Source organism: Caloenas nicobarica, chromosome 11 (assembly GCF_036013445.1).
Source record: "Caloenas nicobarica isolate bCalNic1 chromosome 11, bCalNic1.hap1, whole genome shotgun sequence".
NCBI lineage: Eukaryota > Metazoa > Chordata > Aves > Columbiformes > Columbidae > Caloenas > Caloenas nicobarica.
Genome location: NC_088255.1, coordinates 4,921,178 through 4,948,549, shown reverse-complemented (window position 1 = coordinate 4,948,549; position 27,372 = coordinate 4,921,178). Strand labels below are relative to the sequence as shown.

General features: G+C 52.4%; 1 protein-coding gene and 1 long non-coding RNA gene across 2 annotated transcripts in view; both read right to left on the bottom strand.

Moving 5' to 3' along the window:
• Positions 1 to 13,653, bottom strand: part of TEX264 (testis expressed 264, ER-phagy receptor) — a 38,365-nt gene extending 24,712 nt beyond the window's left edge. Inside the window, exons 1-4 of the mRNA XM_065642286.1 lie at positions 13,518 to 13,653; positions 12,475 to 12,542; positions 11,046 to 11,337; positions 6,180 to 6,401 (exon numbers count right to left, since the gene is read on the bottom strand). Coding sequence (XP_065498358.1) covers positions 6,180 to 6,401; positions 11,046 to 11,303 — 480 coding nt within the window. The 5' untranslated portion in view covers positions 11,304 to 11,337; positions 12,475 to 12,542; positions 13,518 to 13,653. The remainder of the gene's footprint in view (positions 1 to 6,179; positions 6,402 to 11,045; positions 11,338 to 12,474; positions 12,543 to 13,517) is intronic.
• A 7,924-nt stretch (positions 13,654 to 21,577) lies between these two features.
• LOC135993259 (uncharacterized) lies at positions 21,578 to 27,215 on the bottom strand. The gene is made up of 4 exons (XR_010606839.1): positions 27,041 to 27,215; positions 25,716 to 25,791; positions 25,300 to 25,428; positions 21,578 to 24,173 (listed from the first exon to the last, which is right to left on the bottom strand). It is a non-coding gene; the product is annotated as an uncharacterized LOC135993259 (long non-coding RNA).
• Positions 27,216 to 27,372: the final 157 nt, after the last annotated feature.

Sequence of the window (27,372 nt, the reverse complement as noted above, 5' to 3'; positions counted from 1 at the left end):
GTTTCTAAGTGGGGAAAATAAGTAGGATGGGTCCTGCTTCTTGTCCCTCATTTCCAAACCCTGCTGCTGGCTGGCTGTCACCAGCAGGGAAAAAACAGGGAGGTGGCTTGTCATCAATCCCTGACTCTGAGTCAGACCATAACGCTGAGGTCAAAAAACAACAAAAATGAAAAAAATCTGGAAAGGAAAAAAGTCACACCCTCCACCAGGAGTCTGCACCGTCCACACCTCCCCAGGGTTTCCCACCATCTGCCATCCCCCACTCCAACCAAGTACCAGCCACTGGAGCTGTTACCAGCCCGTGGCTACACCCACACTGGTGGTACCTGAGGGACAACCACTGGGGACAGCCCCAACCTGCCACTGCTGCAGCCCCCAGGTACACAACCAGTGGCACCGGGGCCAGCGAGGTCCCTCTGCAGGGCACAAGCCACACAGGACCTGACCTACATGCAAGGGGTCCCAAAACACTTCCCTCAGTCTGTATCCTTACTCCAAGCCCTGCCAGCCCAGGGCCCAGCAGCCTGTCACACTGTCAACTCTGGTCTCGTATCTGCCATCAATACAGGTTAGACATGTCAAATCCTCTGTGACTCTCAAGGGCTTTTTTTTTCCCCACCCTGTTTGTATTTGATGCATGAGGATCGCTTAACAGCAGCATCAGATAACCTCTTGTCTTCCTGGGAACTCTATAGACCCATATTCATGTGCATGTAGACTTAAACTGGAGGTCATCCTACCTAGCCAGGCAGCCGAGGTGCCACCTCTCTCCCCAGCACCCCAAACCTTTCTCAAGGCACCCACAAACCGATCACTATGGTCACCTTGGGGCACGGGAAAAGGGAAGGAGGGGGATGAAGAGCTCCATCTCTCAGAAAGCTGCAGGCATATTCTGCAGAGTGACCCACTGATGCAAGCAGGGAGGTGGTCATCTGGATGAGTCCTTCCAGGCCCACATAATGAGACACAGTCGCAGGTTGGTGGTGACAGGTTCTGGATAAAGATATCCTGCTCCTCAGCCTCCCTGGGGAGATGGATACGCAACTTTGGATGGCCCTGGCTCAGGAAAGGGCTCCACCTTGGGCCGTGGGCTTCAGCACGTGGTCTCCAGCACTCACAAGAGACCAGAGGAGTTCATGAGGACAAGCAAAGCCACGGTTGAGAAACAGCACTGGCAGAGAGGGCTGGGCATCTATAGAACTTCCTAAACCCCTGGAAGAAAACCTCATGTGGGAGCCGATCAGTTGGAGATGCCGCTGCCACTGGGTCTCTCACAAACAACAAGCTGGTATTCAAAAAGGGTTCATCCACAGAACCCAAAATAAATAAACTAAATCAGCCAGGAGAAAGAATTTACATAGAAAAACATCCCAATAATTGATCCCTCTTTGAAATGTTCTACCAGCTGCCAGTCCCTGACCCCAACCACCCGACACAGCCAAGCAAAAAGACTGCTCCATGGTTTTGCTGTTAAAACACAAAACACCTTGGATGGGAACACAGATCCACAGACCTTCATTTATAACAAGTGGGAGAAAAGCAGCATCAACAGATCTGAGCAAAGGCAGCAGACGTAGAAAGGCGGTCAGGGGAGCAGGAGAGGAAAGACAAGGTGCAGCCATACTCACAAGGGCACCGAGGCTGAGCTGCTGTACAGGACCAGGTGTAGGTTCCCAGTCCCCTGCAGACAGAAAGCCTTTCACATTAAGAAGCCGTTCGGGGTGCTGGGTAGGGGAGGACAGTCTGGAGGATGGCACAGACCCCAGACACATCAGCCAGGGGAAACCTTAGTGGCACGGCTGAGAACGGAGGAGCATTCAGCGAGTATTTCTGCAAAGGATTTAGGACAAAGCCTAGGACAACATGGGCAGAGGACGTGGATAAAATGTTCGCTCTTCTGTGGGAAGATATAACACATGGCTCACAGGTCCAGATAACATACATTTAAAACATGCTGAAGTCTCAGCTGACAAGCTGTCCACATGTCAAAGTGATCTCTGGCCAGCTGGAGATACTAGGAAGTCCCAGGAAAAGCAGCAGCCTGTACCTGCCAACATTCAAATGCATAAATAACTGACTTGGGCAAGCACAGGACGGCAAAATAAAGGGATGGCTGAAACCGGACCAGATCACCAGAAAGCAAAGGAGACCAGCATAATTAATGCCAACCAACACACATTTACAGCTGTCAGATCCTGTTGGCAAATGTGATGTAATTTTGGGGCATTGCGGGCTTGACGGATAAATAAACCAGCACTTATGCCATTCATTTGAACTCAGAGAAGACGCAGGACTTGGTACCATTTCCCATTTTTAATCAAGAAACTACAACTCCATCAAAGGACAGGGGCTCGTGTTTGAAGTCAGAACAAACCCATGACTGAGTGGGGCAGCAGCAGAGGCCAATATCTCCACCGGAGATCTGTGCACCACAGCAAAAAGACCATTGCTGAAATATAGCATCCACTTGTGCTACTGACAAATCAGAGAACTTTCTAAACTGAAAACCAGTCAAAAAAAAGGTCCAAAAAGGGACCCAGGAATTAAGATTGGAAAATATGTCAGTGGAAGACTGACTCTATATTTAGCTTACCAAAGAGAGAACAAAGAGGCGACTGCATCCTAAACTGCCACAGCCGACAGGGGAAGCAGAGCTCACTCCGAGCTAGTGGCCAGAGGAATAACTAGATCACCCCAGCTCATGGCTTAAATAACTCTCACTGGGAGCTGTGAGCCAGCAGGCTCTCCTGGGCTTCTCCAAAGCTGTTCCTGCCAGCAAGTCGCTACAGCTTCCCAGAGGAAGGATGTCCTCTTACCTGCTGGGGACAGCCAGGAGGGTTCCAGCCATTTCCCCACAGTTCCCAAAAGCTGTGGCTGCACCCAAACACTCACAGAAATGCCAGCTCCTGAGCCCCAGGAGAGCCGCGGGGTGAGGGGGCACGCTGCAAGGGCAGCCTGGCCGCAGCGCATCCCACTCCGCGTCAGCCCATTTCCCTTCTGTCCCTAATGAAAGAAGACTCTGACAGCCTATTTATTTTTCTTCATTATTGTTATAATTTTTATTTTTAATCTTCCCTGTCTCTCTGAAGCAACACCAGGCTGGGACGCATGAAGCCCAGGCTGCTGAAAACTGGCACCACTGCTCCTGCACTGCTCAGGAAACCTCATGAGGAGCAGCTGAGGGAACTGGGGCTGTTCAGCCTGGAGAAAAGGAGGCTGAGGGGAGACCTTATCGCTGTCTGCAACTGCCTGAAAGGAGGTTGTAGCATGGAGGTCTCTTCTCCCAAGTAACAAGTGATAGGACGAGAGGAAATGGCCTTAAGTTGCACCAGGGGAGGTTTAGATTGGATATTAGGAAAAAATTCGTCACGGAAAGAGTGGTCGGGCATTGGAACGGGCTGCCCAAGGAAGTGGTGGAGTGACCATCCCTTGAGGTGTTTAAAAGGCGTTTCGACGAGGTTCTTAGGGACATGGTTTAGAGCTAGAGTTAGGTTATGGTTGGACTGTATGATCCTGAGGGTCTCTTCCAACCAAAATGATTCTATGAGCCACAAGCAGCCCTGGTAATTTCAACATCGTTCCAGCACGTCCAGAGGGAGCCACACTCCTCCACATCCACCAGCCTTCAGCCTGATGTCCCCAACAGTTAACCTCAGGGGACACCGAGGGAAAGGCACTGGAGGGCCACCTGTGGTGGGGCTTCCTCCAGCTCTGCCCCAGACCTCCCCAGCACCTCCCACCATCCTGTTCCCTCTGCCAGTCCCCAAACCCTCAGCTCCTTCACCCCACACATCCCCTCCAGTCCCCTTCTCCTCCCATATTTTTCAGCACCTCCAAAGCTTTCTGCAAGCTCCCTCCCCACCTTCCACTCCTCTTCCCTGCCTCCTCCACTTCCCCTCTCCATTCCCTGCTCTCCCACACCTCCTTCCTATGACTAGGCGGCCATGCCATCCTCCCTCCACTCCAGCTAATTCCCTCTCTCCATGGGAGCCAGTGTTTCACCCCTGCCGCTGAGCGTCCTCCTTTCACACCTCCTGGCTTTTGCCATTTTACCCCCCTCCTCTCCGCTGCCACCAGGACAGGAGGGCAGGGGGGGGACTCGCATGCTTGGCAGCCCTGACACCCAGCTCTCATTAACGGGTCCCTTCCCAAAGCAGGCACAGCATGAAATAAATAAATAAAGCAAATCTCTGTCTCGCTGCTGTCTGGGGTTGCTTAAGGGAGCTGGGCGTTGGGGGTGGGATGAAGGATGCTATTTGGAGAAGCTGTCTCCACGGCAACCCCCATTCCCACCACCAAGCGGACACAGGTCATCTGTTTCCATGAAAGTTTTAGTTTTCCCCCTGCCTCCCCATCCCTCCAGCCCAGGTAGTGCCAGCACAGCCCCAGGGGCGCAGGCGGTCCAGCCGGCACAAGAATCAGCGAGGCGGGGGTGGGGAGGGGTGCAAAAAAGGGGCCTCCAAAGCTCCCCATGCCATGTCAGAGGAAGCCAAGGCATCCCCACAGTGCAGCGTGCAGGGACCAGCAGCACCCACCCCTCTCTGTCCCACACCAGCAAGGCAACCCCATCGCCTCCTTGCCTGCGTCCCCACAGTCAGTATAACATGGGCAGGGCGGCCACGCTCCACCGCAGGACTTGGGGATGGACACTGGCACACACCCCAACACACGTGCTCTTGGGACTGGGGTAGAGATTAAAATGTGTCACCACCCTCTGCATGTGGCCCTGGGTGCTGTGTTTCTGTACGATTTCAGTTATTTATTTTAATTTGCAATAAGCCGCTCCCATTAAATGCTGCCAGGTGCTCCCAGAACCACCCGTGGTTCCCTTTCTAGCTCTAACAGCTCCATCTCTCATGCGACAGATGCGCTCGCCAGGACCTTTCCCCAAGTACAGCAGCGTCAGCCCCGCATCGCCGAGCGCTCCCGCAGCCAACCTGGTGCTCCCGCCCGCGCCAGCCCCCTCCCCACGCACCCACGCAACCGCCGCAGGGCTGGCAGCAGTGCCCGATACCCCCGCACCAAAACAGCTGGCAGAGCTCCAGGGAGAGTCGGAGAGAGGATGGAGCGAGGAGAGAATGGGGAACTGGTTCTGCTCTCCACCAGCTCTCCAGCAGGGCATGAACACGAGCAGCAATCTCAGCCCCTGCCGGCATCTTCCTCAGCAGCTGCCTAAGGCCAGGGTGGACAAGAGGGTCAGCAAAGAGCCCCCAGCTGAAGTTGTGGGGTTGGCACCCAGGCAGCCATCCTGCAGCACAGCACAGGCTGGAGGGATTCGCACGGTTCCCCCACAGGGCTGGGAGTTTTGCCAAGAAAAGCAAGTGTATAAATAGTGCGTTTCGACACGAACAAACGAAAGTGGCAGAACTCGACAGTCAGATAAGGCAGGGGCTGAGCGTCAGCCCCTCCCCAGCATCCACCTCCTCCAGAAGGACAGTCCCTTCCCTCCACCGCCCAGCTGGCCAGGACCATCCTTGCTCTCTGGAAAGCCTGGATCTGGAGGTATCTGTGTCAGATGTGCTGCTTGGGAACACCCTTGCTGCAGCTGATCTGGCAGCCAGAGCACAGCAGCAGAGCTGGCTTCAAAAAGACCAGAAGTAGGGGGGACGGCCACCTGCTCCGCTCGGGGTCAAGGGCGAGCACAGCCCACAGCAGCCGGCTGCTCAGCCAGGGCCAAGGGCCACAAATTTCAACGTTTTGCTTGAAACCAAGTTTTTATAAGCCCACAGGCCAGAAAGTTTCTAGCTTCTCCCCCCGTCCCTGCAGAAGACAGCTGCCCCATGGGTGAGGCTGGCACTCAAAACAGAAGTTTTATGGCATGATGCATTACACCAAAGGGCCATATACCTGCCAGATCCTAACAACAAGCAAGACACTCAAGGGGAAAACCAGCTTTTATCTCTGCGTTGAGCAGAAAAGCAGCAAGTCATCAGATGAGAACTTGCTTCTCATAAACACAAAACAGCAGAAAAGACATCCCTGTGCCTATGGAGCAAATGGGAGGACATCCCTGCTGGGGAACTACCTGCCAGATTGCAAAAGGAGGAGATCTTGATGGTAGTGCCCTAGGGAAAACATCAAGAGATGGCAGGTCTGAGCAGCCCCATCAGCTGTTGGCAGGAGAAGCCTCTGACAGTCCACCAGACATGTGAAATGCTCTTCATGGCACACTTGCTTACCTTGATGTAGACGTCAAGGGCTGGGTGGATACGGTTGACTGCTAGATGGATGGACAACGGCGTGGTGAACGGGAAGCTTGCCATGACCACGTGGCTGGGAGCAGGGAAGGTGAAGATCTTGAAGCCATACTTCTGAAACCGCTTGATCTGCTCTTCCGATGGTTTCGCGTCTCCCTCACACAAGATTCGGCCTATGGCAAACCGGCACTTCTCTGGAGACACCTGATTGAGGGAGACAGACAGATGGCATCAGGAGAAGAGTCCCACCTGGACACATGACCCACCAGCATGGGCCACCGGCACTAAGCCGGAGAGAAATCCAGAGGCTGCTGGGTCACTCCTAAGTGGGCACACTCAGTCGGGCACGGCTTCAGGGGTGGGGAAAATGAGGCACATAAGACTTGCATGTCATCACCGAGCTGTTTGTAGCAATACAAAGAGAAACACATCCCCTTCCATCCTGGATCACAACAACAGGCAAAACATACAACATGCTCTTTCCAGATTTGGGGATGCCTCCCATTAAGCCAGGAGGCTGCAGGGCTCCCAGCCCAGCAAAGGGGGAGCTGAAGGCTCTGCTACCGGCACAGTGATGGCCCACAGGACTCCTGCCATCTCCACGCCAAAGCTGACCCAGGTTGAGGCTTTCATTTCTGGTATTTATCAAAATCCCACCACTCAAGTTCCCATTTACCTGTGGCACTTGGCAGGAACACGGCAGGGGGCAGGAAAGCCTGGCAATTTCCCCCAGAGGCACCACCAAAGGACAAGATGCACCCTCCTATGGCTGGGGAGCCCAGGTCCCTCCCCTAACTCCAGCCTCTGTCCCTGGCACAGCTGCCGTCCTTTCCACCCTCAAAGAGATGCCTGAAGAAGGAGTCGGCAGGCAGAGACAAGGCTCCTTCCCCCAGGGCACACTGGCCTAAAAAAGGAGCCCATGGAGAAGAGGGAATATGGGGGGCACTCAAGGAAGGAGGCATCATCTGAGTGTTTCTGCTCCTGCCACCTGCTCTCAAGCCTGTTGGATGGAGAGACAACATGGCAGCAGTGACCAGAAGTGGCAGATGCACAAGCCTGGCCACCTTCTGCAGACCATCCCTCTTCTGGTAAGACCTGGAGAAACAAAGTCTCCAAACTCCCACCACACAAGGTGGCAAAACTCACCAGGACCTGCCAGGACACCTGACAGTGGCAGCAAGACAGATGGGCACCCTGCAGGTACTGACACCACGAAGCAGAGAGAGGGTGCAAAGAGACCAGCATGTTACCACTCACCCACTTCCCGGCCCCATGTGCCCCCCAAGGAGACCTCTGCTCCATGCTCCCCAAACTCATCCCTATCTTGGCCGGTGCTAGAGCTCAGCAACATCTCCTCCCACAGCATCAACCACCCCACACCGCACTCCTCACCCTCCCTTTCCCTTAAACACTGTCGAGTGTTGCACGGCAGGATCATCCCGGTGGGGAAACACCAGGAGATGTAAATAGGCAGAAGCCAGCCCGTCAGCAGCAGTGCCTGACAGCTCGCTCTTGCCCTCCTGCGCTGCCAGAGGGAGCTGCAGACGGGCTGAGCGGAGCACGGCAGCTTTGGGGTAGGGATGGAGAAGCAGATCCAGCCCAAAGACAGAAAGAGGCAGCAGTAAAAGGCATTCGTGGGGAAAGGGCCAGATGAAGCAAGGAGGTAAAGGAAATCTAGATAAAATGCCTTTGAACACAAAATCCTTATTTACATCCAGAGCGAATGTAACCCCAGAGGGATGTAACCCCAGCCCCAGAGGAATCAGCCAAAGGACTTGTGCTGCCAGAGCAAGCAGCACCATCAGCCAGACATGTTCGCTTCCTCCCTTCTTAACTTTCTTTTTCATAAAAAAAGCCCTGCAGGTGCTTTCTCAAGGGCAGCAGCAAGGCAGATTTCCCCCCTCCTCTGCATGGCAAAGCTCATCTCAAGGGAAGGAAGGAAATACTCCAGTTAAAACCAGCCTTTCTCTAATAAATTAATCCTTTCAGGGTAGGCAGGTGCTGATTAAAGCCTCTGCTCCCCCAAGCACCCCAACAGAGAAGGTCTGGAAACTATTAGTTAACCTACTCATCTGCAGCTTTGCCCATGGGAGCAAAACCCATTCCTGCCTCCAGAGAGCATTTTGGACTCGTCCATCCAACATCTGGGCACAGGCTGAGTGCTGAGCACACGACCGTGCAGACTGCAGGCAAAAGGCCCTAGCGTGTGCCTACGGCTGGAGCTGAGCACAAACCCGCCCATCATATCCAGTCCTTGCTGAGGAGTTATTTTTGTTCCTGCCAGAGGTGGGAGAAGAGGGAAAAGTCCTCTGGGCTGCTAAATATTAAATAAAAAGGAAGAGGGGGGGAAAAAGTGCAAATTAATATTAATCTTGTCCATTAAAACACATAAAACACTGCTGGCAGGGGTTCAGCAGCACTCGAGGAGCATCCTTGTGTGAATGCCAGAGAGCCAGGAGCCAGCAGAGAGCCCTGGGTATGCCAGCAAGGCTCTAAGGCCTGGCGTGACCCCCCGGCAGCCCGCACGCTCTGGGCCACGGAGCTGCCTCCAGCCCCGCTCCCAGCCAAGAGCCAGTACACAGCCACCGCTCTCCAGCTCTCGCGTCCCCATCCTCCCTCCTCACAAGAGCCTCCTTTGGACACAAGTGCACCACCACAGCAAACGCCGCACTGGTACCTGCCGGTTGTCCTTCCTGCAGCAGCACCGGGGCACCAAACCTCCCAGGAGCTGGTGGCCAAGAGCCCAACAAGAGGATCTGTCTGGCCAGAGCCCACTGGCCCTTGGCCAGGGACACCACAGGCAGCAAGCACGTTCTGCTGCCTGATGACAAAGGGTCTATTTTTGGTGACAAGTCAACATCCGTGGCGGGTGGCCAGCTCTGGGCGGACCAGGCTCTGCCAGAGGGTGCTTCACCAAGGTCAGGAGAGCAAGAAGGATGAAGAGGAAGAGAAGGAGGTCACCTCTTCTGGGCAGCATCCTTCCAGGGGAAAGGCAGCCTGGGACACTGACCCCACTGTGCTGGACCTCCAGGAATGAGGAGCCAGCAGTGCATGTCATCTCCCACACCACCACAGCTACAACAGGTACAAGCACACAGGGGCACCCCACGGGACACCAGGGTTCTCAGCACCTGAGCCAGCACACCCGGCACAAGTGTTGCAGCTGCCAGCCAAGGGACCCACCGAAAACTGGCCCCTTCTTTAGCTGCCTGGAGGCAAGGCAGCTCTCTGCCCCTCCTGCCCAAGGACACCCTCACTCCCAGCGCCCTGCCTGGCCTGGCCTGCCCGTCAGCAAGATGCGGATCTGTGCCGGAACAGGGCAGCACCGAGCACAGATGCTGAACCCTTCTGACAGCATTGACTGCCCTAGTCTGCCCCTGGGGGAAGAAGCAGCAGGACTGGGGTCCTCAGCTCCAGAAGACGACCTTGACACAAGGACACAAATTAGTGGCAGAGAAACTGGCCACTCTGACCATATGGACCCTAGCGCACCAGGCTCTCCCCACGGCTCCCACCCCTCACGCCCTCCAACACGACACTTCTGGCAGACAAAAGCGTTCAAGCCCATCTAGTCGAACCCCGACTCTGCCCAAGGACATCCTCTTCGCCAGCCTCCTTCCCAGGTCAGGAACAGGCACTGCACTGTCTCTTCTCTGCCCCCATCATCCAGAAGCAAAACTGGGAAGGTAAAGATAAGTCAGCTCCCCACAGGATACAAAGACACAAGGTGGCTGAGCACACCAGGCTCCACTAAGCAGTTAGCTTAGTGTTTTCTCACCTCCAGTATCTTCCTGCTACAGCGCTCCAAGGAGCCACTCAGCACGTTTTCATGGACATGTTCCCTCTAACAGGGTCCAACCCTTGGGAGAACCATCTTGCAAGCAATGAAACAGGGGCAGGTACTACCTGGCCAGTCACCCCCAGAGCAGAAGCACTAGGCGAGAGCCATCAGCCAAGCACATGCCCTGCACCAGCCCCAAGCACACGTGTCCAAATACACGGCTGCTGGCCACCCCGCTGTCCCTCCCCGCCACGGCATTCCTCCACGGTCACACTAGGTACGGCAGAATTACTGGGGAGCCAGGCTGTCTGCCACGGACAAACGCCCACATGCTGTTATCTGGACACCCTGGTGCCACCAAGCATCAGCAGCCAGGCTCCTCACCCCCCAGCAAGTTCTGATGAGCTTTTGTTTGCTCCTTGTCCAGAACCACAGCCGTTGGAGCACTGAGCTCTGGCTGGCAGCCATCAGGCAGTGCGCTTTCTGCTCACCTCAGCATGAAAAGCATCATGGAGTAACTGTTTCATCAGACAGGAGCCCTCAGCACGCACCACCTGAGCTTTCAGTAAGAACTCTCAGGGGATGTAAGGATGACAGGGAAGCTCAGAAATACATAGAGCACTAGAAACAAGAGAAGGAGTATGGATGAGGTGACGGCAAGCTGAAGTGACCATCTGCTTTCAACCACAGAGTCACAAGTCCAGAATGAGCCTTGGCTGCACTTGTGCAGCCAGGGGATCTGCCAAGGAACACCTCACCTTAGGATCATGGGCATTGGCCTCTGCTCCATAACCAGCTCCGTTATCCTGCTGATAACTTGTTCAGCAGGAGCTACCAGAAGACAGCAAGCTTTGCTTGCCCAACACCTTCCAGTTAAGGTTATCCATTTGCTTTCAGGTGCATCTCCCCACAGAGCATCTTCTACAGATCTACAACACCTTGTGAACCCCAGTGGCCATCTACAGAGGATGAGCTGCAAGTGCCTAAAATACAGTCAGGGAGCATCCCGAGCCAGGAACCCAGGTGCTGACCACGAGAGCTTGCCGGCCCCACCAGGCACACCTTACCGTGTGAGGGTTGTCATAGTAGACGCCGATGGAGTAGAGCTTTGAAGAAATGCTGCAGCCGTCCGTGAAGAGCTGCCCGGATTCGCCGTACGGGCCCACCCTGAACTTGTAGGCCAGTGTGATACTGCCGACAGGCGGGGAGCCAGCACTGACAACCACCTCCGTGAAGAGCCCCGAGTAGACAGCAAAACCAAAGACGGTCAGCAGCAGCAGCGTGACCAGCACCGCGATCATCCCGAGGAGCACCCAGTCAGACATGATGGACACTTGGTGCTCCAGGTTTCCAGATGCACTAGCAGCGAGAGGAGAAAAAGGAGGGGAGTTAACCCAGCACTAGGACAAGCAATCACTCTGTAAAGCTGCTTATTTGCAGCAGAACACACCCACTTCCAATTGCTCTTACACGTGAAGCTTAAAAGACAGTGGAGCCCTCCCTGAAAGCTCCTGTATATTAGTCCCATGTTGCATCAGCCTGTTCCAATTGGTCACCAGGTACAAATTATACTGCTCCTGCACCCCTTGGGAATGAGGTGGTTATGGAGGGGGGATGGAGAGGCACTGTTCCCATCACCCCTGAACCAGGCACACCACTCAAGTCCAGCCTTGCATCCAGGAGACTAAAAACCATCCTGGGAGCCCACATCACCCAACAGATACACAGCACTGGGCTAAGGACTGGGGACCATAATCAAATAATTTATCATTTATAGATACCAGACAAATATTGTGATGAGGGCAGCACCTTTGGCAAAAAGTCTAGAAGCCCAAGCCTTTAATGACCCAAACAAAAACCATGCTGGTCCAGAGCTGAGCCCTGCATCCAGATCCAAGCGCCCAGAGAGGCCCAGAAGAAGCTGAAGATCAGCTAGAAAAAGCAGCCCCAATACACTCAGGTGCAACAAATTATCAGTATTCCTTTTAGATGGCTCTTTTTTAACCTAAAAGAGTTTTTATAACCCCAACCAAGGCTTCCTGTTTGGCATCTCTTTCTCTCTCGCACTGATTGCAGGACACAGCAGCCTGGCGAATGCCTCCTGCTTGTTTTCACCCACCAAGCACAACCGCTCTGGGGAGTTGCGACCCAACCCAGTGCGGGAGAGTTGTTTGTGTTTTATTCTCCCTTGAAACGCAGCTCTGGTCACAAGGGCTGGTTGTGACATTCCCCTGGGACTTTCACAGGAGTCGGGTTTGAAAGCAAAGGTTGAAGTAAACAACTCACCTTTACCTCCATGTTATAAACACACTTTGTCTAAAAATAAAAAGTCGTTTGTGGCAGCTGCTGCTTGCTCAGCTTCACGGCGAGAGAAAAGCCACATCCTGGTAGGAATCGCAGGCAGCTCTGCCCAGCCTGGCGAGCTGGGGTGCAGCAAAACCAAGCCCTGCAGAGCCAGCACCGCCGGGCACCGTCTCGTGCCACAGCCCTACTCACCTGAAATACCAGCTCAGCTCAGAACCAGTTCACGACATCTGATCCACAGGGGTGTGGGATCCGCAGCGCTGCAGCAGGAAAAAATAAATATCATTGCTTCCTTTCTAACTCACGAGGCCAAAAGCCAAACAGAGCGACGGCAGAGCGCCCAAAAGGCGTCTGGTCACCTCCGACCTGCTCCCCAGACAAGGGGCGTCGCCAGGAGCGCCTTCTCCTGCAGGACCCCAAAGGCCAAGATTTCTTCCCAAAATGCTGTGGCCAAACGCACAAGCACCAAGAAACACAGAAACTGTAAAGTGACGGTGAAGGAGGACGATGTCCTGCAGCCACCTCTGCTGGCACGTCCCAGCCTGGGCGTCCCCCGGCTGCCCCGGGACACCTGAGCCGCACCTGGTGCTGCTCCCAGGTGACCCCGGAGCGGGCGCTCCCGCACCTATAGCTGGGCCAGAGCCGCACATCTGCCGCCAGAGCCGCACATCTGCCCGACCCCGCAGCGCCTCGGCTCCTCCCTGTCACCGGCACAGATTTATTGCTTGTAAATCACGGGTTTGGCGGTTCCCTGTGAGCCCGACGCCCGGCCCGCGGGCCCGAGCACAGCCGGCCCCGGAGGGAAAGGGGGAATTCTCGGCTCCTCTGCCCGGTTCCCGGGGCCGGTTCCCCACCGGCGATGGGCGCGGGCGGTTTCCCACCTGCCCGTCCCGGAGGCCGAACCCCCGCGGTGCCCGTGTCCGGGCGGAGGGGTCGGACCCGAGCTGCCCCAACAGGTGCCCGCGGCGGGCGGCACCGGCCCGCGCAGCTGCCGGGCCTGCCTGGCTGCTGACACCGCCCTCGGTACCGGCACCGGCTGCAAGCCCCGCCACCGGCCTGGCGGCCGGGGCAGGAAGGCACCCGCCGAGCCGGCGCTCCCCGGCTCCCGGCAGGCCGCGGCCTGGGGGGAGCGGAGCGGAACGGCGTTGCCTGCCCGGCCCCGCCGCTGCCCCGCAGATCCCCCTCTCCACGCCGGTAACGGCCGAAGAGCTCCCGGTGCCCCCTGCTCTGCTCACCCGGGGCTCGCCAGTGACGGCCGGGCCGGAGCGCTCCCGGCGCCTCGCTCGCCCCGCCCCCCGCCCCGCCCCTCTCGCGCGGGACCGCCGCGCCCGCCCCGGCTCCGCCAGGCGGCGGCTGCGCGCGGGGCCGGCGGGAGGGGCGGGGCCGGCGGGAGGGGCGGGGCCGGCGGGCCGTGGCCACTGGCCACGGGGAGGGGCGCGGCTTCCGGCGGGGGGCGGAGCTTCCGGTAGGGAGAGTGGCGCGGTTGCGTCTGTCTTGCTGGGGCAGGGGAGGCGGCGCCCCGCGGACGAGAGCGGCCCCTGGCGGGCAGCACCGGAGCCCGGTCCGGCGGCCGCGTCCCGGCCGGGCGCTGCGGCGGGGCCGACACGCTCCCAGTGCCTCCCGGCTCTTCCCAGGGCCTCCCTGCCACGCAGCGGCCCGCAGGGGTGCAGGGCCGGCGCGGCCAGCGCTGGGCAAACAGGACCCCCCGTGGTGCGGGCCGCACCCGCCGCTGTCAGGCCCGAGCACAGGGCTGGGCCGGTCGGGGCAGCGGGCGGATAGTTCAGCAGGCGCGGACAGCGCTAGCCAGCAAGGGGGAGAACCGGGAGAGTTAAGAGTTAGACGTTTGTTTGATGCAGGGGGTTCGGGGCTCGTTCGGCAGGCTCTCAGCACCGTGCGGGCGCTCCCAGCAGCGGTCAGGGGCTGCCCGCCTGCTTCTCCATCACCTGGGCCTGGTCACCCGGAGGGGAGCTGCGGTAGCTGGTTGCTGAAGGCCTGGGAAGCTTCAGCCAGCACAGGAGCTGGTCAGGAGCACCATCGCTGTCCCGGCTCCGCCGTGCTGGGCCGGCTGCCCCGCGGCGGTGCCACGGCCCGCTCCCACGCGGCGCCGCAGAGCCCACAGCCTCTGCCACCTCCCAGGCAACTCCGCAGGTCCCCATTTCTTTTCAAGGAATGGAACCAAGCACAGTACCTGAGAGGAGCACACAGTCCTCCCCACCCCCTTCACGAGAGACATGCTAGAAGGGTCCAGACTTAATTCCTGTCTTCCTTTTCTTCCCCCTGTATAAAAGCAACCTTCACATCTCCCTTCACACTGAGCTTTCTCCAGCCCTCTTAGCAGGGAATGTTTGCTCTCCGCTGGCACTTCCAGTAACCTGCCCAAGCCACCTGCAGGTGCAGCAACAAGAAGCAATGAAGTTTGCTGCTGTGCGTCCTGCTGCAGCGTCACATCCATTTCCCACACATCTCAACCCACTCCGTTGGGGCTGAGGCAGTTCCAGGTGCTGCTTTTCAACCCATGTAAAACTGAAGAGCTCATTTATGAACACTAGCTTGAAATACAGTAATACTTGCCTTTCTCCAGCAGTTTCCTAGTGAGGATCTTGAGACTTTCTGTAAACTGGAATTAGTTAAACTCCTTGTATTGGTGTCACAGCTCTCTTGCAGCTGGAAGAAAATACTTCAGCCTGGTTACGTGCCTCGCCTGGAGCCATGCAGTGAATCACAGGCAGGAAGAGGAACAGAGCTCAGAAGCCCTTTAACTGGCAGCTCTGGCCATCAGACACCTCTCTCTCCTCCAGCCTTGGAGTTATTTAACTCAGTATGCATTTAGTACTTAACACGTACATTTTCCCATCACAACAGCAAACGCTACAATTTGTGTCTCATTTAACAGCTTCGTGCCTTTGCTCTGAACCAGCACATCGAGAAGAGCCAAGGCAGAAGGACGTAAAATGTATGCTCGCTGGCGGGCTCCCCGGTTGTCCCCACCTGCTCAGCCACATCACACACCCACCGCTGGCCCCTGACGATGGCAGCCAGCCGGCCAGCTCTCCGGCGGGACCCTGGGCGGCCGGTTATGCCGGACACTTGGTCTCAGCAGACTTGTTTGGGCCGTGCTGGGCCCCACACGTCTCTGATGGGGCATGGAGATCAGCCCCTTCTCATTTAAATGCTCTCAGCAGACAAAAATGGAGGCAGGTTGTGAGCAGGAGCAGATGTGGGCAAGCTGGCCCTGCGCTGTCCCACCTCTCAGGCTCTGGGCAACATTTCTCCATCCACCTCAGCCGTCATATGAAGGAACTTCAGCTTCTTCCCAGCAGTAGCAGCTGGCGGTGACACCCAACAGGGCAGCCCCTTCACCCCACTGCCCCAGTGCTCCACATCATCTCAGCGGGGCATGTGGGACCTGTGCAGGGGTACTCATGCCCCAGGCTCAGCCTGTGGCCCAGCCCCTGGCTTCCCAGCTCTGCTGTCACCCGCTGGACCCTCCATCCCCTGCCCCAGCAAGCTGGGCTGTTGTCCTTCCTCTCTCAGTTGCCCTGAGTGCCTTCGTCTGCTAGAGAAGGTGAGCTGAGCTTCGTGAAGTTCACTTTTGGATGTGGTAAAGATGCTTATCACCTTGGGAACAAGGCGAAATGCAAACAGCTCTGACTAACTCAGCATGGAAATACCCTCCCTAGAGGGACAGGCAAGAGGCCAGAACAGAGCGTGCGGCTCCAGGGGAATTTCCATCAGCACCAACACAGACTCTGAATGTCCTTCCTGGCTGCCTGAAACATGGCAACTCTGCATCACCGTTGATGAACCCAGACGAGCATTTGGTCCCTTACAAATAAGGGAGACAGGCAGTTGTGGGAATAAGTGGAAGGAAGGCAGTATAGACATGTGGAAAATGTTCACCTGGTGGGCAGGAGGCTGCCTGCAGGGGCAGAGCCGGAGGCCAGGGGCTGTTTCTTAAAGAAGCCCAAAGCTGCATTCCTCAGAGCAAGCTGCATGACCAAATGGCACGGTGGTCCCACACACTAACATATTATGACATGCCGTTTGGCCCCCACCTGCCCCACGAGGCAGGCGCCACGTCCCAGGAGCTGCATGTCCCACCCTCAGCCATCCCGCTGCCCAAGGATCTCCCACCACCCTGCCACCTGCCCGTGCTGCCGAGACAGAATCACAGGATCACAGAACGTTAGGGATTGGAAGGGATCTCGAAAGATCATCTAGTCTAATCCCCCCGCTGGAGCAGGAACGCCCAGATGAGGTTACACGGGAAGGCGTCCAGGTGGGTTTTTCTCCAGAGAAGGAGACTCCACAACCTCCCTGGGCAGCCTGTTCCAGTGTTCTGTCACCCTCACCGTGAAGAAGTTTCTTCTTATATTAAAGTGGAACCTCCTGTGTTCCAGCTTGCACCCATTGCCCCTTGTCTTACCATTGGTTCTCACCGAGAAGCGCCTGGCTCCATCCTCCTGACACTCACCCTTTCAGTATTTAATAAACATCAATGAGGTCACCCCTCAGTCTCCTCTTCTCCAAGCTAAAGAGACCCAGCTCCCTCAGCCTTTCCTCATACAGGAGATGCTCCACTCCCTTCATCATCTGGACTCTCCCAAGCAGTTCCCTGTCCTTCAACTGACCCGCTTGGAAACCTCGGGACCTGCTCGGAAATCTTCCCCGTGTGTATTGCCTGCCCAGTCCACCCCTCTCCGGGAACTGGAGAAATCTCCTCCAGAGGGAAGATGCAGCAGAGGGCAGGGGCTGTGCTGGAAGGGCGCAGGGCAGGACTGGGCGCTGTGGTCAGGGTGAGGGCACAAAGGACTATTCAGGTGCTGCTTGGTCCAGTGAGCCAGGAACACGCTGCGGCTCAGTATTTAAACCAAGTTGGCCGCTGGCCTCCTGACACGCAGGTTGGTGTCACTGGGGTGCCAGGAGCAGGAGACCCTCTGGAAATTGTCCCCAAAGCCACACAGGACAGCACAGGTTTACTCCTCTGCGTAACAGCTTCCACTTTCTCATCACCCACCATCGGCACCACAAACTTGTAATATTTGCCACCGTGGAGGTTCTTGTACTGATTGATAATTTTTCTAAAATATTATTAATTTGTTGAAATGAAATTGATTTCAATGGGAAAACCTCGACAGGAAACTAGGAAGGGCAAACACACGTCCTGGCATCCTGTGAAAGCCACACTGCTGAGGGACAAACAGCATGAGGAGCCCAGGGAGCTACAGCCCTTCACCTTGTGGTGCCTCTGCTAACACAAAAGAGGAAATACACTGAGGGATTAACTATTGATTCGTTGTTTTGCCCTCAGATTTAAATTCATTTCCCACTGCTTTCTTCTATGTTTCTTTCTCAGGACAGGAATTCAAAATTCACAGTGTTACAGAGTAAGAAAAGAAAAGGCATTTATGTCTTTTCAGACAAACTTAAAAGTGTTAAGAAATATGCAAATTAGTGTTATGGTGAACTGTGTATTTAGGCCACAAATGCTAAATGCTAAATATTTTCCTCCTGGATCTGTTAGCTAAAATGGTTTTGTACTTAAATACAAACTCTTAAAGTTATGGAATGAAGTTTTCAGGCAGGCGCGTAACCTCCCCCACCTCCTCCCTGCTGAGACCAGAAGGGTCAAGTTTAGATTTTCATCTTGTTTTCAGATCCCAGTCCCGAACCATACGAACCTGGATGGGGTAGGGTCCACTTGCCAAATTAAAACTCAAGCTACCAAACCAAACAGAACAGACTACAGTGACGGACAAAAACCACCCAGTAATGCCCGTACAGTGTCTTGAGCAGCAAAGATTTACAGCAGCGGGACAAAGAGGAATGTCCCGTTTGGGGACCAGTCCTGTCCAGTCTGATGCATGGTGTCCTAGGATTTCTCAATAAATTTACCATGTGCTACCTTTAAAATAACCAGGCTCCTTGCTCCTGTAAATAGCTTTTCCAGATACTTCCTTTGGAGAGATGTGGGTCAGTAGAAGGTTCCAAACTGACTTTTATTTAGAACTAGTATGTACCTATCTTCTCCTGTGTGTATATTGACTTCAGTCTCTGGTGAGTTCTATTATTTTCAGGGGAGTCATCTCATTACAGCTTTAATTTTGCTGGGGTAAATGAATAAAAAAAATCAGTGTTCTTATGAATCACTCTCTATTCCCCTTCTCTACACCTATTCCATTTTGACTTAATATTTTCAGATAGGAATATGTAGGATTAGATAGATTACTCCAGGTGTTTTGTTAGGCCCTTTGTCTTAATTGTGACTTCTGCCACGGGGAGTTTCCATGGATATCACAAGCAAACTTTCCCAAAGCTATGGAAGAAGAATAATTTGCAGGTCATAGCCTATGAGCTCCTCCTTTTGCTATTGAAGCACTGAACAGCAGAACAGAATTCCGCACCTCTGATTGTCAGCTATTTAGTGAGACACTGAGATGGCTTTTATTTAACAAACTGTGATGGAACTTTCATCTCTTCCTTTTAGATGCCATGTCACCTCTGGTAGGTACTGTGAGAATGATCAGCAGTCATTCAGACCCCCCTCCCCAAGGCCAGCAATCGCATTTGTACATTGATTTTCTGTGAATACAGTGTTTGGCAGGATGCATTATTCAACTTTGAGCTCCCCTGAAAATAATTTTAAACCATTTATAGCTCTAGTTGTTTGGAACTAGGGAGCACAACTCTGACTCATGGCCAAACAGGTCTGGTCAAATCCCTGCCGTGACGCCAAGCAGAGCTCAGGAGGGATCTCTGCTCCGCAGCGGCATTCTATTCTCCTGAACTCGGTAGTGATGCTTCTCACAGATGTTTGTGTGTGACCCTGAGGGGAGTATCTCCCTTTACCTGCGCTGTAAATATTTGTACCCCTACTGCGGTGTATCGCACACACGTGAAGAACAGGGCCCTGCACATCTTTTCCTGGTGAAAATGTATTTTGTGCTGCCATTTGCATTGAAATATTGTCTTAGCTTCTCCCCCTGTGGCATGCCTTCAACTTTCATTGTCTTAGTGGCAACTGTGTGCTTTCTCCTTCATCCTCAGGATGATCTTATACTGTTTTCGAGCTACGGAAGAATACAAACTACAAACCAGGCTTTTCTGTCTTTTTTTTAACCTCCTCTCTTGTTTGTGAAGTTCAGATTAAGTTTAGGGTTTTTTCTTGCTGAAAACATGAGATATTTTACCCATCCAGACAGAAACCAGAAGGAAAGCACGAACACCCTACGCTCTGTCTCATTGGGTTTGCAAACTGCGCTTGCAAAAAGCACTGGGTTTAGCGCAGTCTTGTCAACAAGCTCATCCTCTAAAGCGAGTGACACTTTAGACTGCCACCCAGCATTTTTAATGAGGGACCCCCAAAGATGCTCTAGGGATTTCAGCAGGATGGGAAGGGCTTTACACAACTGCACTCTAACCAGGGAGGAGCAGAGCAGCCCAGCGGGAATGACACCAACAGAGCTTTCATGTCAGTGGTTCTTCAGTTTTACAAGAGTGACTGCAGAAGGAACAACAAACACGAACATTTGTCCCACCCTTAATTGCTAGCTTCAAAAATGGAAGATTAATTTTTTAAAGCCATGTTGTGCTCCTGCTTTTAATGCACACGTGCAAATAGTGCTTTTAAAAACCTCCCTGGCAGCTCTGTGAAGATTTACATTACAATGGCAGCTCCAAACTTAGAGTTGAAAAACATTGTTGTTTTAAGATCTTCATCTACTTCCTGGCAAAAAAACTGTCTTGGAAAAATACTTTGCAAGCCTCTTCCAGCTAAAGAACATTTGTGGGGAGCTGCTGTAAATCTGTGGAGGGGGAGCTCTTCCAAAAAGACCTTCAGAAGCCCTGATAATGAATGCTCTCCTGTTTCCCTTTCTTTTCCTGCTACCTCAGGGTTGCAGTGGACACGCCATTCATAATAAAAGCTATTAAACAAAAGTGATTTCTGACATTATGCCACTTCAACGTGAGCCCCCTTCTCTCCTATGAGCGTCACTGCCTGCCAGTGTGCTACCATCCGCCATGGGTACACTTCTCGCCAGTGACATTTTTCTTGATAGAAATAGCCCTGTCCTGAGTTACTGAAGCTAAAATGTTCTTCCAAAAAACTCAGCATGAAATGGAGAGATAAAGCCCCAAGTGTATATCTTGGTTCTTCTTAAGGAGGTTGTTGTGCAGCTCTACATTAATCTGAGCAGAGTTGCCTGGAACAAAGGCTCCTGTTGGTCCGAGTGACCAATTTTAAACTCTCCTTAAATTGAAGAGTCTAGCAACGTGCTTTGCCTAATCCCCACATTTCAATATGAACAACTTCAGAGGAAAGCTTCCAGAAATTGCCATTATGAGTTGCAAAAGCTCTGAATTCACAAATATTTCAGTGTGTCAGGGACAGTTCTCTGGCAAATTTGAGGCTTATTTTCCTGGAATAAGCAATCAAGTGAGCTGATGTCAGTCACCACTGTACAAAGCACACAAGTTTTACCATGAATTCAGACCAGCTCAGAACCATTAGCGCTAAGCTGATGCTGGTGCATCGACTGAGGTGGAGGAAAGGCTGCTGATTTCTAGCACCAGGACCTTGTGGAAAGACAAACAGGATTTGGAGGACTGACTGGGGCTGAAAAAATATTCCATTTCATATGGCATTTGGTATTCCCTCCTCATTTAGCCTTAGCCAAATAACAAAATCCATCTTCCTTGGGCACAAAGTGGCACACCAGAATCAGAGCCACAATGAAGACAGTGTGTGCTCCTAAATCATCAGCTCAGGGTCTCATGATAATTTAAAATTATGTCATCTAACAGAGGGATTATCTCCATGGCTGGAGAAATAAGCACACAATAAGCACAATATCCTGGGTAGGAAGACAGGCTGCCTTGACTTTCAATCACCCAACTGCTGTCAGAATACAAGTGTGGTGGAAACCAGTCCACAAACATGTAACACGGCCACCACTTTTTCTTACTTGCCTTTTCCAATGGCTAACGAATGAATGCCTATGACTCGCAAGAATTGGGTCTGAGCCATATTTCTGAAGGCAGAAAAGACTGCATAAAGAGAGCTCCAGTATAAAGTAGAAAAAGACCTTTGTGGTAAATTGAATTTAGCAACATCACCAGGAGCTTCTGACTCAGAGCCCCATTCTGCCCAGCTGCACACTCCAACCACCACCACACACCTGCCAAACCAGCATGATTCAGCCCACTTGGGGCTCTGCCACGAGCAGCTGGACAGAAGACTACGGATGCAGCCATAAAGCAACATGTAATGAAGAAAATATTTTTATTTCAGGGTTGTAATTAAGCCATATTTTGTCACACTGCTACTGGCTGAGGCAGGAAGGCTACCAAGGAGTTGTACCACAAGAAATGGCAAATGGGATCAGGTTGTTATTCCACTTCAGACCAGTCCATGCTGGCTTGAGTCAACCTCAGAGCAGTTGAACTTGGCTATTTCTTGCCCGTTTCTGCTGCCTGGCAGGTATCCCAGATAAAAGGGCTGCTTGCATAGCTCAGACACAGAGGAGGGTGCTTTGTTTCTGGCCATTAGCAGGAAGGTGTTGCACTGGCTGCAGTTTTCTGGGGGCTCTTGGGGCAGCAGAGCGGGGCATTGCTACAGCAACCAAAAGCACCAGAGCCCACAGCCAAACATTCCGCCTCCAAACAGCTTCTCAGGCCTGCTGCTCCCACTGTCTCCACAGAGTAGTTATTGTGGTTTTCATTGTACAGGGACACAAAAACACTCCATATATGCAACTAAAGCAAAACATTTAAGCACTTTCAGGCTAGCATCCACCTCCTGCAAGTCAGGTTTAACATCTTCCTTCGGTTGGCCACCCAGACAGCTTAACCAGCTTGCAGGTGGGCATCTCTGCTTGCAGAACAGTTCAATGGTGAGCTGACAGCTCCCTCCTCTGTCAGAAGGCACTAAAAGCAGCCTAAAAAAATCTGTCCTATCATCACTTGGAGCAGGAGACTTGAATAACGGAGGATATTAGGCATTTTCTCCCATTTTTTACATGTAGGTAGGGAGATTCTCCAGACAGGTGGTACAGGACATCCCAGCCAAGTGCATTCAGTGCTACTCAGGCTTCAGTTCTCATCCTGCTGCACTGCAGCTTATTTTGGGGAGCCTTACAGCCAGCAGCAGGGCATAGCCAGGACTTCCTTCCCCTTCCAGCTGTATAAGCAAACGCCAGGTGTCCTGCTCTGGTCCTTCTGGGATTTAGCTTCTCTAGGGCATAGCAGCACAGCACAGGGAGGGAGCAGAGCAGGAGCCCTATCCTGCTCAGGCAGGACTGCAGGTTCTGACAGGTCTGTCCTTGCTGCTCAGGCACAGTGTGTTTCACGCTGAGGGCGTATTGCTTAGTCCTTCCCTTCTGCATGCAAGAAGAATAGTGGTTTTACTGAGTATTAATGACAGGTTGAAATCACATATGAAAACTTAGTCCCAGCAGGATGTTATTTCTGATGCGTTCCCTCTGCTGACAGGCCAGCCTGGGATATAAGTGGAGTGTGCTGTACATTTGTGCCACCTGCAGAGGTTGTATCTGGAATAGAGCAAGCAGTCTAAGGGCTTTTTTGCTGGTTCTTGAAACAAAACCAGAATTGGGGGGTGGTGAAGGCACTTAACAGAAAAACAGATTTTGAAATACTAGTAAAATGGTATGGAAATTATTTCAGAATCAAGTTGTATCAATATATTCTGTTCAGTTTCATAGAATCATAGAACAGTTTGGGTTGGAAGGGACTTTCAAAGCTCATCTAGTCCAACCTCCTGCAATGAGCAGGGGCATCTTCAACTAGATCAAGTTAAAATGTAGATTTTCCTGATGGGGTTTTTAATTCAGTTAAATCTCTGCACATGCCACAAGGTAATTTTATTTTCATTGCATTTTCTTGCCATAGCACAACTTTGCTCTTAAAGCCTGTAGAATACCATGTACAAACTTAAAGCAAAGGTGCTATGTTGGTGTGAAAGAAGCCAAATAATTGTGACTTGAAATTCAAAGCAGCTTTCAACTGAAGTACAAGTTAAAAGAACTGTGCAGAAAAATAACTTGCAGCAATAAGGAAATGATAGTGAAATATAGGAAAGGTTTTCAGAACCACATGAGGAGCTGCTTGTGCCCTATTCGTGGGAGAGAGGAAGGTGGATCAGGCTAGGATTAAGAGATGAGCTTGTGAAAGTCACTGCTGTGTGAAGCCATCATGCCCAAGAGCCAGCTAGGGTCTCCAAGAGGTTCAGACTTTTGGGTTCATATTCCTGGGTAGGAATGCCAGACAAACTTTCAGTTCATGTAGCAAATCACCTTCACATGAGGAGATCAAGAGGATCTCACACCTGGACAGGGAATACGAACACAAAGAACTCTGGTCACTTTGCTGTAGGATTTTAAAGAGGGCTTGCTGCAGCTGGGGAGGCAGGGGAGCAGCTGGGACCCAGCCTGTTCTTGGAAGGCCTTTGCTCCTCTGAACCTTGATGGCTTCTATACCAGGTCTCTCTTGGTGGGAACAAAGAGCTGTCTCCTCCTCCAGCCGTCCCACAAGGGAGCTCACTGCTCCTGGCAAATGCTACCTGGGAGGTGTCTTGGCCAAGAGCAAACCTGTGCCAGTGCCACGGACTTCAGCTGCACCAAGCTGGGGCTCCAAGGCACCGTTTCTCCAACTGTGGCTAAGAGCCTGCGTTTGACAGAGGTCAGCATCTTTTGGAGTTTCTGCTCCCCCTGTGCAAATAAGAGGCTTTGGATTTCCTGGTCCCTGAGGAAGGGCAGTTCCCTCTTCTGTGAAAGCCCCCCATCCAGAGCACCAGAGTTCTCCCCATCATTAAGGCTATCATGACAGCAACGCTGATTAACACAGTGCCCATTGGTCCATCTGCAAGAAAACACCTGTGGAGAGACATAACTGAGTTAATTGCCAGAGCAAAAGGGAAAGAGGATACTAAAGGACTGGCTTGTGAGGTGGCCACTTCCTTCAGGACTTCAGATGGGCAACTTGGCCTTCAGGCTTCTTTGTCTACGAGACAGGTCAAAAACCAATGTCATCAAGGCCTGTGCTTGGCCTAAATGCTGCACAGACTGAGAGAGGGGAAGCATGTTGTCCTAAATGGAAGAACTAGGTCTCTCCTTTTGGTTTGGACTCTGCTGTTTTTACTTTTTTTTTTTTTTTAAATACTGGCACCATTGGGAGAGTTCCCATTTGCTTAACTAGGCCACATAAGAGGAATCTGGGAAGACACGTAACATGTTTGGAGTGGCTTGACCTGCTAATTTTCATCCTTCCTAAGTCTGAGCAAGCTGGGTTCAGATGAAAGTTCTTGGCTTTAAGGGGAGCTGGATATCCAAATCAGCTTGGAAAAGCAAATAGTTAGGGATTTTTTTTTTTTTTTAAACAGCACATACACCACGACCTTATAAATACATTGTTACTGGGGTGGACAGATGCTTCACACTGCTCAGCTGATAGTTCTGAAACAATGACAACATCAACATACCAACATATTATGTTGGTGAGCACACCTGAAACTGGGAATGGTATCTAGAAAGAAAATTTATAAAAGCAAATTACGATACAATTAATAAAGAGAAAACATTTGAGCCAGGTAAGTTATGGCAGAACTTTTGCTAAATAATGTCATGCTGTGGTGTTAAAAGTAAGCTCTTATACTTTCCTGGCATGGAAACCGTTTACTCTTCAATCAAGTGTATAGTTTAACTAAAAATATAACCCTTGTTATGTTCTCCAAGAAAAAAAAAAAGAAAAATCTTATCAGCTGCTTCTTTCTATTATTTTCTCTCAGTTTTTGTTGTCGTTTCTGGTAGCTGTAAATACACTTGAGAGACTGGCTGACTTAAGTGGAATTCATTTCAAAAGGTATCTTTGCAATAAATATATCTGCAAAATGTATTCTGGAATGTTTCAGCTGTTACTGCTATCACTTAAGAAATATTTTTTCCCCATATAGACTCTTATCTTGGCAAAGAATAAATTGAGAAAGGCAAAAATACAACTTACACTTAGGACCAAAGTAATTGTTTCGGAACACATTGCTTTAACTCATAAATGAAGCCTCCGCACGTCACGCGAGAAGAGCTGCTGTTCTCTACCACCTCCACGTCCTCGAAGCTGACACCTAGGGGTGTCCTGGCCAAAACATAAAAGTCAGGATGAAGACTTTGTTTTGAACTATGATGCACATGAGACAGAGATAAGAGAACACGGCAAAATAGCACTATGGACACCTTGAAATGTTGTGGTTTAATGGAGAGAATCAGACTGAGGATCCTCATAGCTGGTAGCAGAGCTCATTGGCTACCACCTTCATTCAAATCAAAGCTCTCAACCATTAAAAGCTACCCATTTACCAAATTGGAAAAAAATACCTCCTGAAGCACTTCTATTAGCATGATGTCTGCAGGAACAGGGCTCACCTGACAGAACAGGACCTGAGGCCATAGACTCATTGAAATCCAAAGAGGTCTCTCCCTTGGGCAATGAGATACTGTGCTAGAAGAAGGAACACACACATACTGTGATCAAAACACTCAACACTGTTCTGTAAACAAAGGCCAAACTTACCACTGGAACATGAAAAAAAGTAGTAGACCACAAGGATCTCTGTCAGACAGTAAGAATAAAAAAAAAATATATATTTTGAAAAGCCCATATGACCTAGGAATAACTGATTTGTGGTTAGAGCCCCAAGCTGGTGTCCAAACTACACAGGTAATTTCACTACTGACTTCAGACAAATGAACTTCTGTCTTATTGTTCCTATAATGTTAGAGGTGTAGGCAGACATCTCTCCACAGGACAAACTATCACAGGGCCTCCTGAGCACACATACTGTTGACTGCGAGTTGACAATCACTACCAAGCTGTATGCATTCAAACCAGTTATCCGTTCGAATCAAATGTTTGCTTTATTAAAAACAGTCTGCTTCCTTGAAATGCTTAATAGAGCTAGTCCTGGAGACTTGTTTACTGCCAGGGGTTGGGGTTAAGCAGCTCCTTCCTCTACAGACACCAGTCCCTGGAAAGATCAGTCTAAAGTTAGCTGGCAATGTAAAAGCAGCCAAATGAGGAGAGAATAGAAGAGGCACCTACTAACAGGATCACATACCAGGATTGGCACAACACCCAGTTTCCCTTAGGGGAACCTGGATTAGCCAGGCTACCCCCAAATGCCAGCTTCCATGCCTGTTGCACAAGGGAACCTTGAGAGCCGTGCAGAGGCTGAGTGTCATCAACCCTCTCCATACACATGAACTCCGCATCACCCTAAGGCCAGCTCCACCTGTTGAACCTTCTCAGGTGTGCAGTGAGGTAAACAAGGCAACAGGTGAAGCACTGACCTTCACTCCGGGACACAAAGCAGGCACCGCATCAACTGGGAGGTTTTGCATCCCAAAATGAAGGCAAGCCTTGCCATCAGGCACATCAATAGTGAGATGCTCAGACGATCCTGGCAGCAAAACATGGTGCCGGGTCTGACCTTTCCAGCTCTCTCTCACACCACCTGCCAGCACCTCAGCTTCCTCAGCTCCAGGAGCTCTGCTCAGCTTGTGTGCACAGAGCTCAGCAGCTCCACTGGAGGAAACACAGAGCCAGCTCCTGGCCTCAACAGGCACAGCTGAAAGGCTCATAGGAAAACGAGGCACCTACATACACCGCCTCCCTCCCCACCACACCTGCCCAGCGAGAGAGGGAATCCCGCACAGCAGCGAGGCTTCCAGTGCCGCTGCCTCTGCCCTACCCAGGCCTCGCACCGCCAGGGCCGAAGGGAGCCCCGCAGCTCAGCCAGATCGGGAACACGCAGGAGAAGCACAGGCGCCTTCCCCCAGCCCCGCTCCGCCAAACAAGGCCTCAGGACGTACGCTGGGCCCCAGGAGGGGGCCACCGGCGGCGCTAGGACCCAGCCGACGTCACCCAACCCGCCCGCACAGCGCAAACGCGACCACACAACCCGTGCGGCGTAAATAGCACCCGGGCTTTTATAGCGCCGCTTCCCGGCAGCCCCCGCGCCCGGCCGCGCCGATTGGCCGTCGGGCAGGCGGGGGCGCGCGCGGTCCGGAGGCGGGCGGGGCC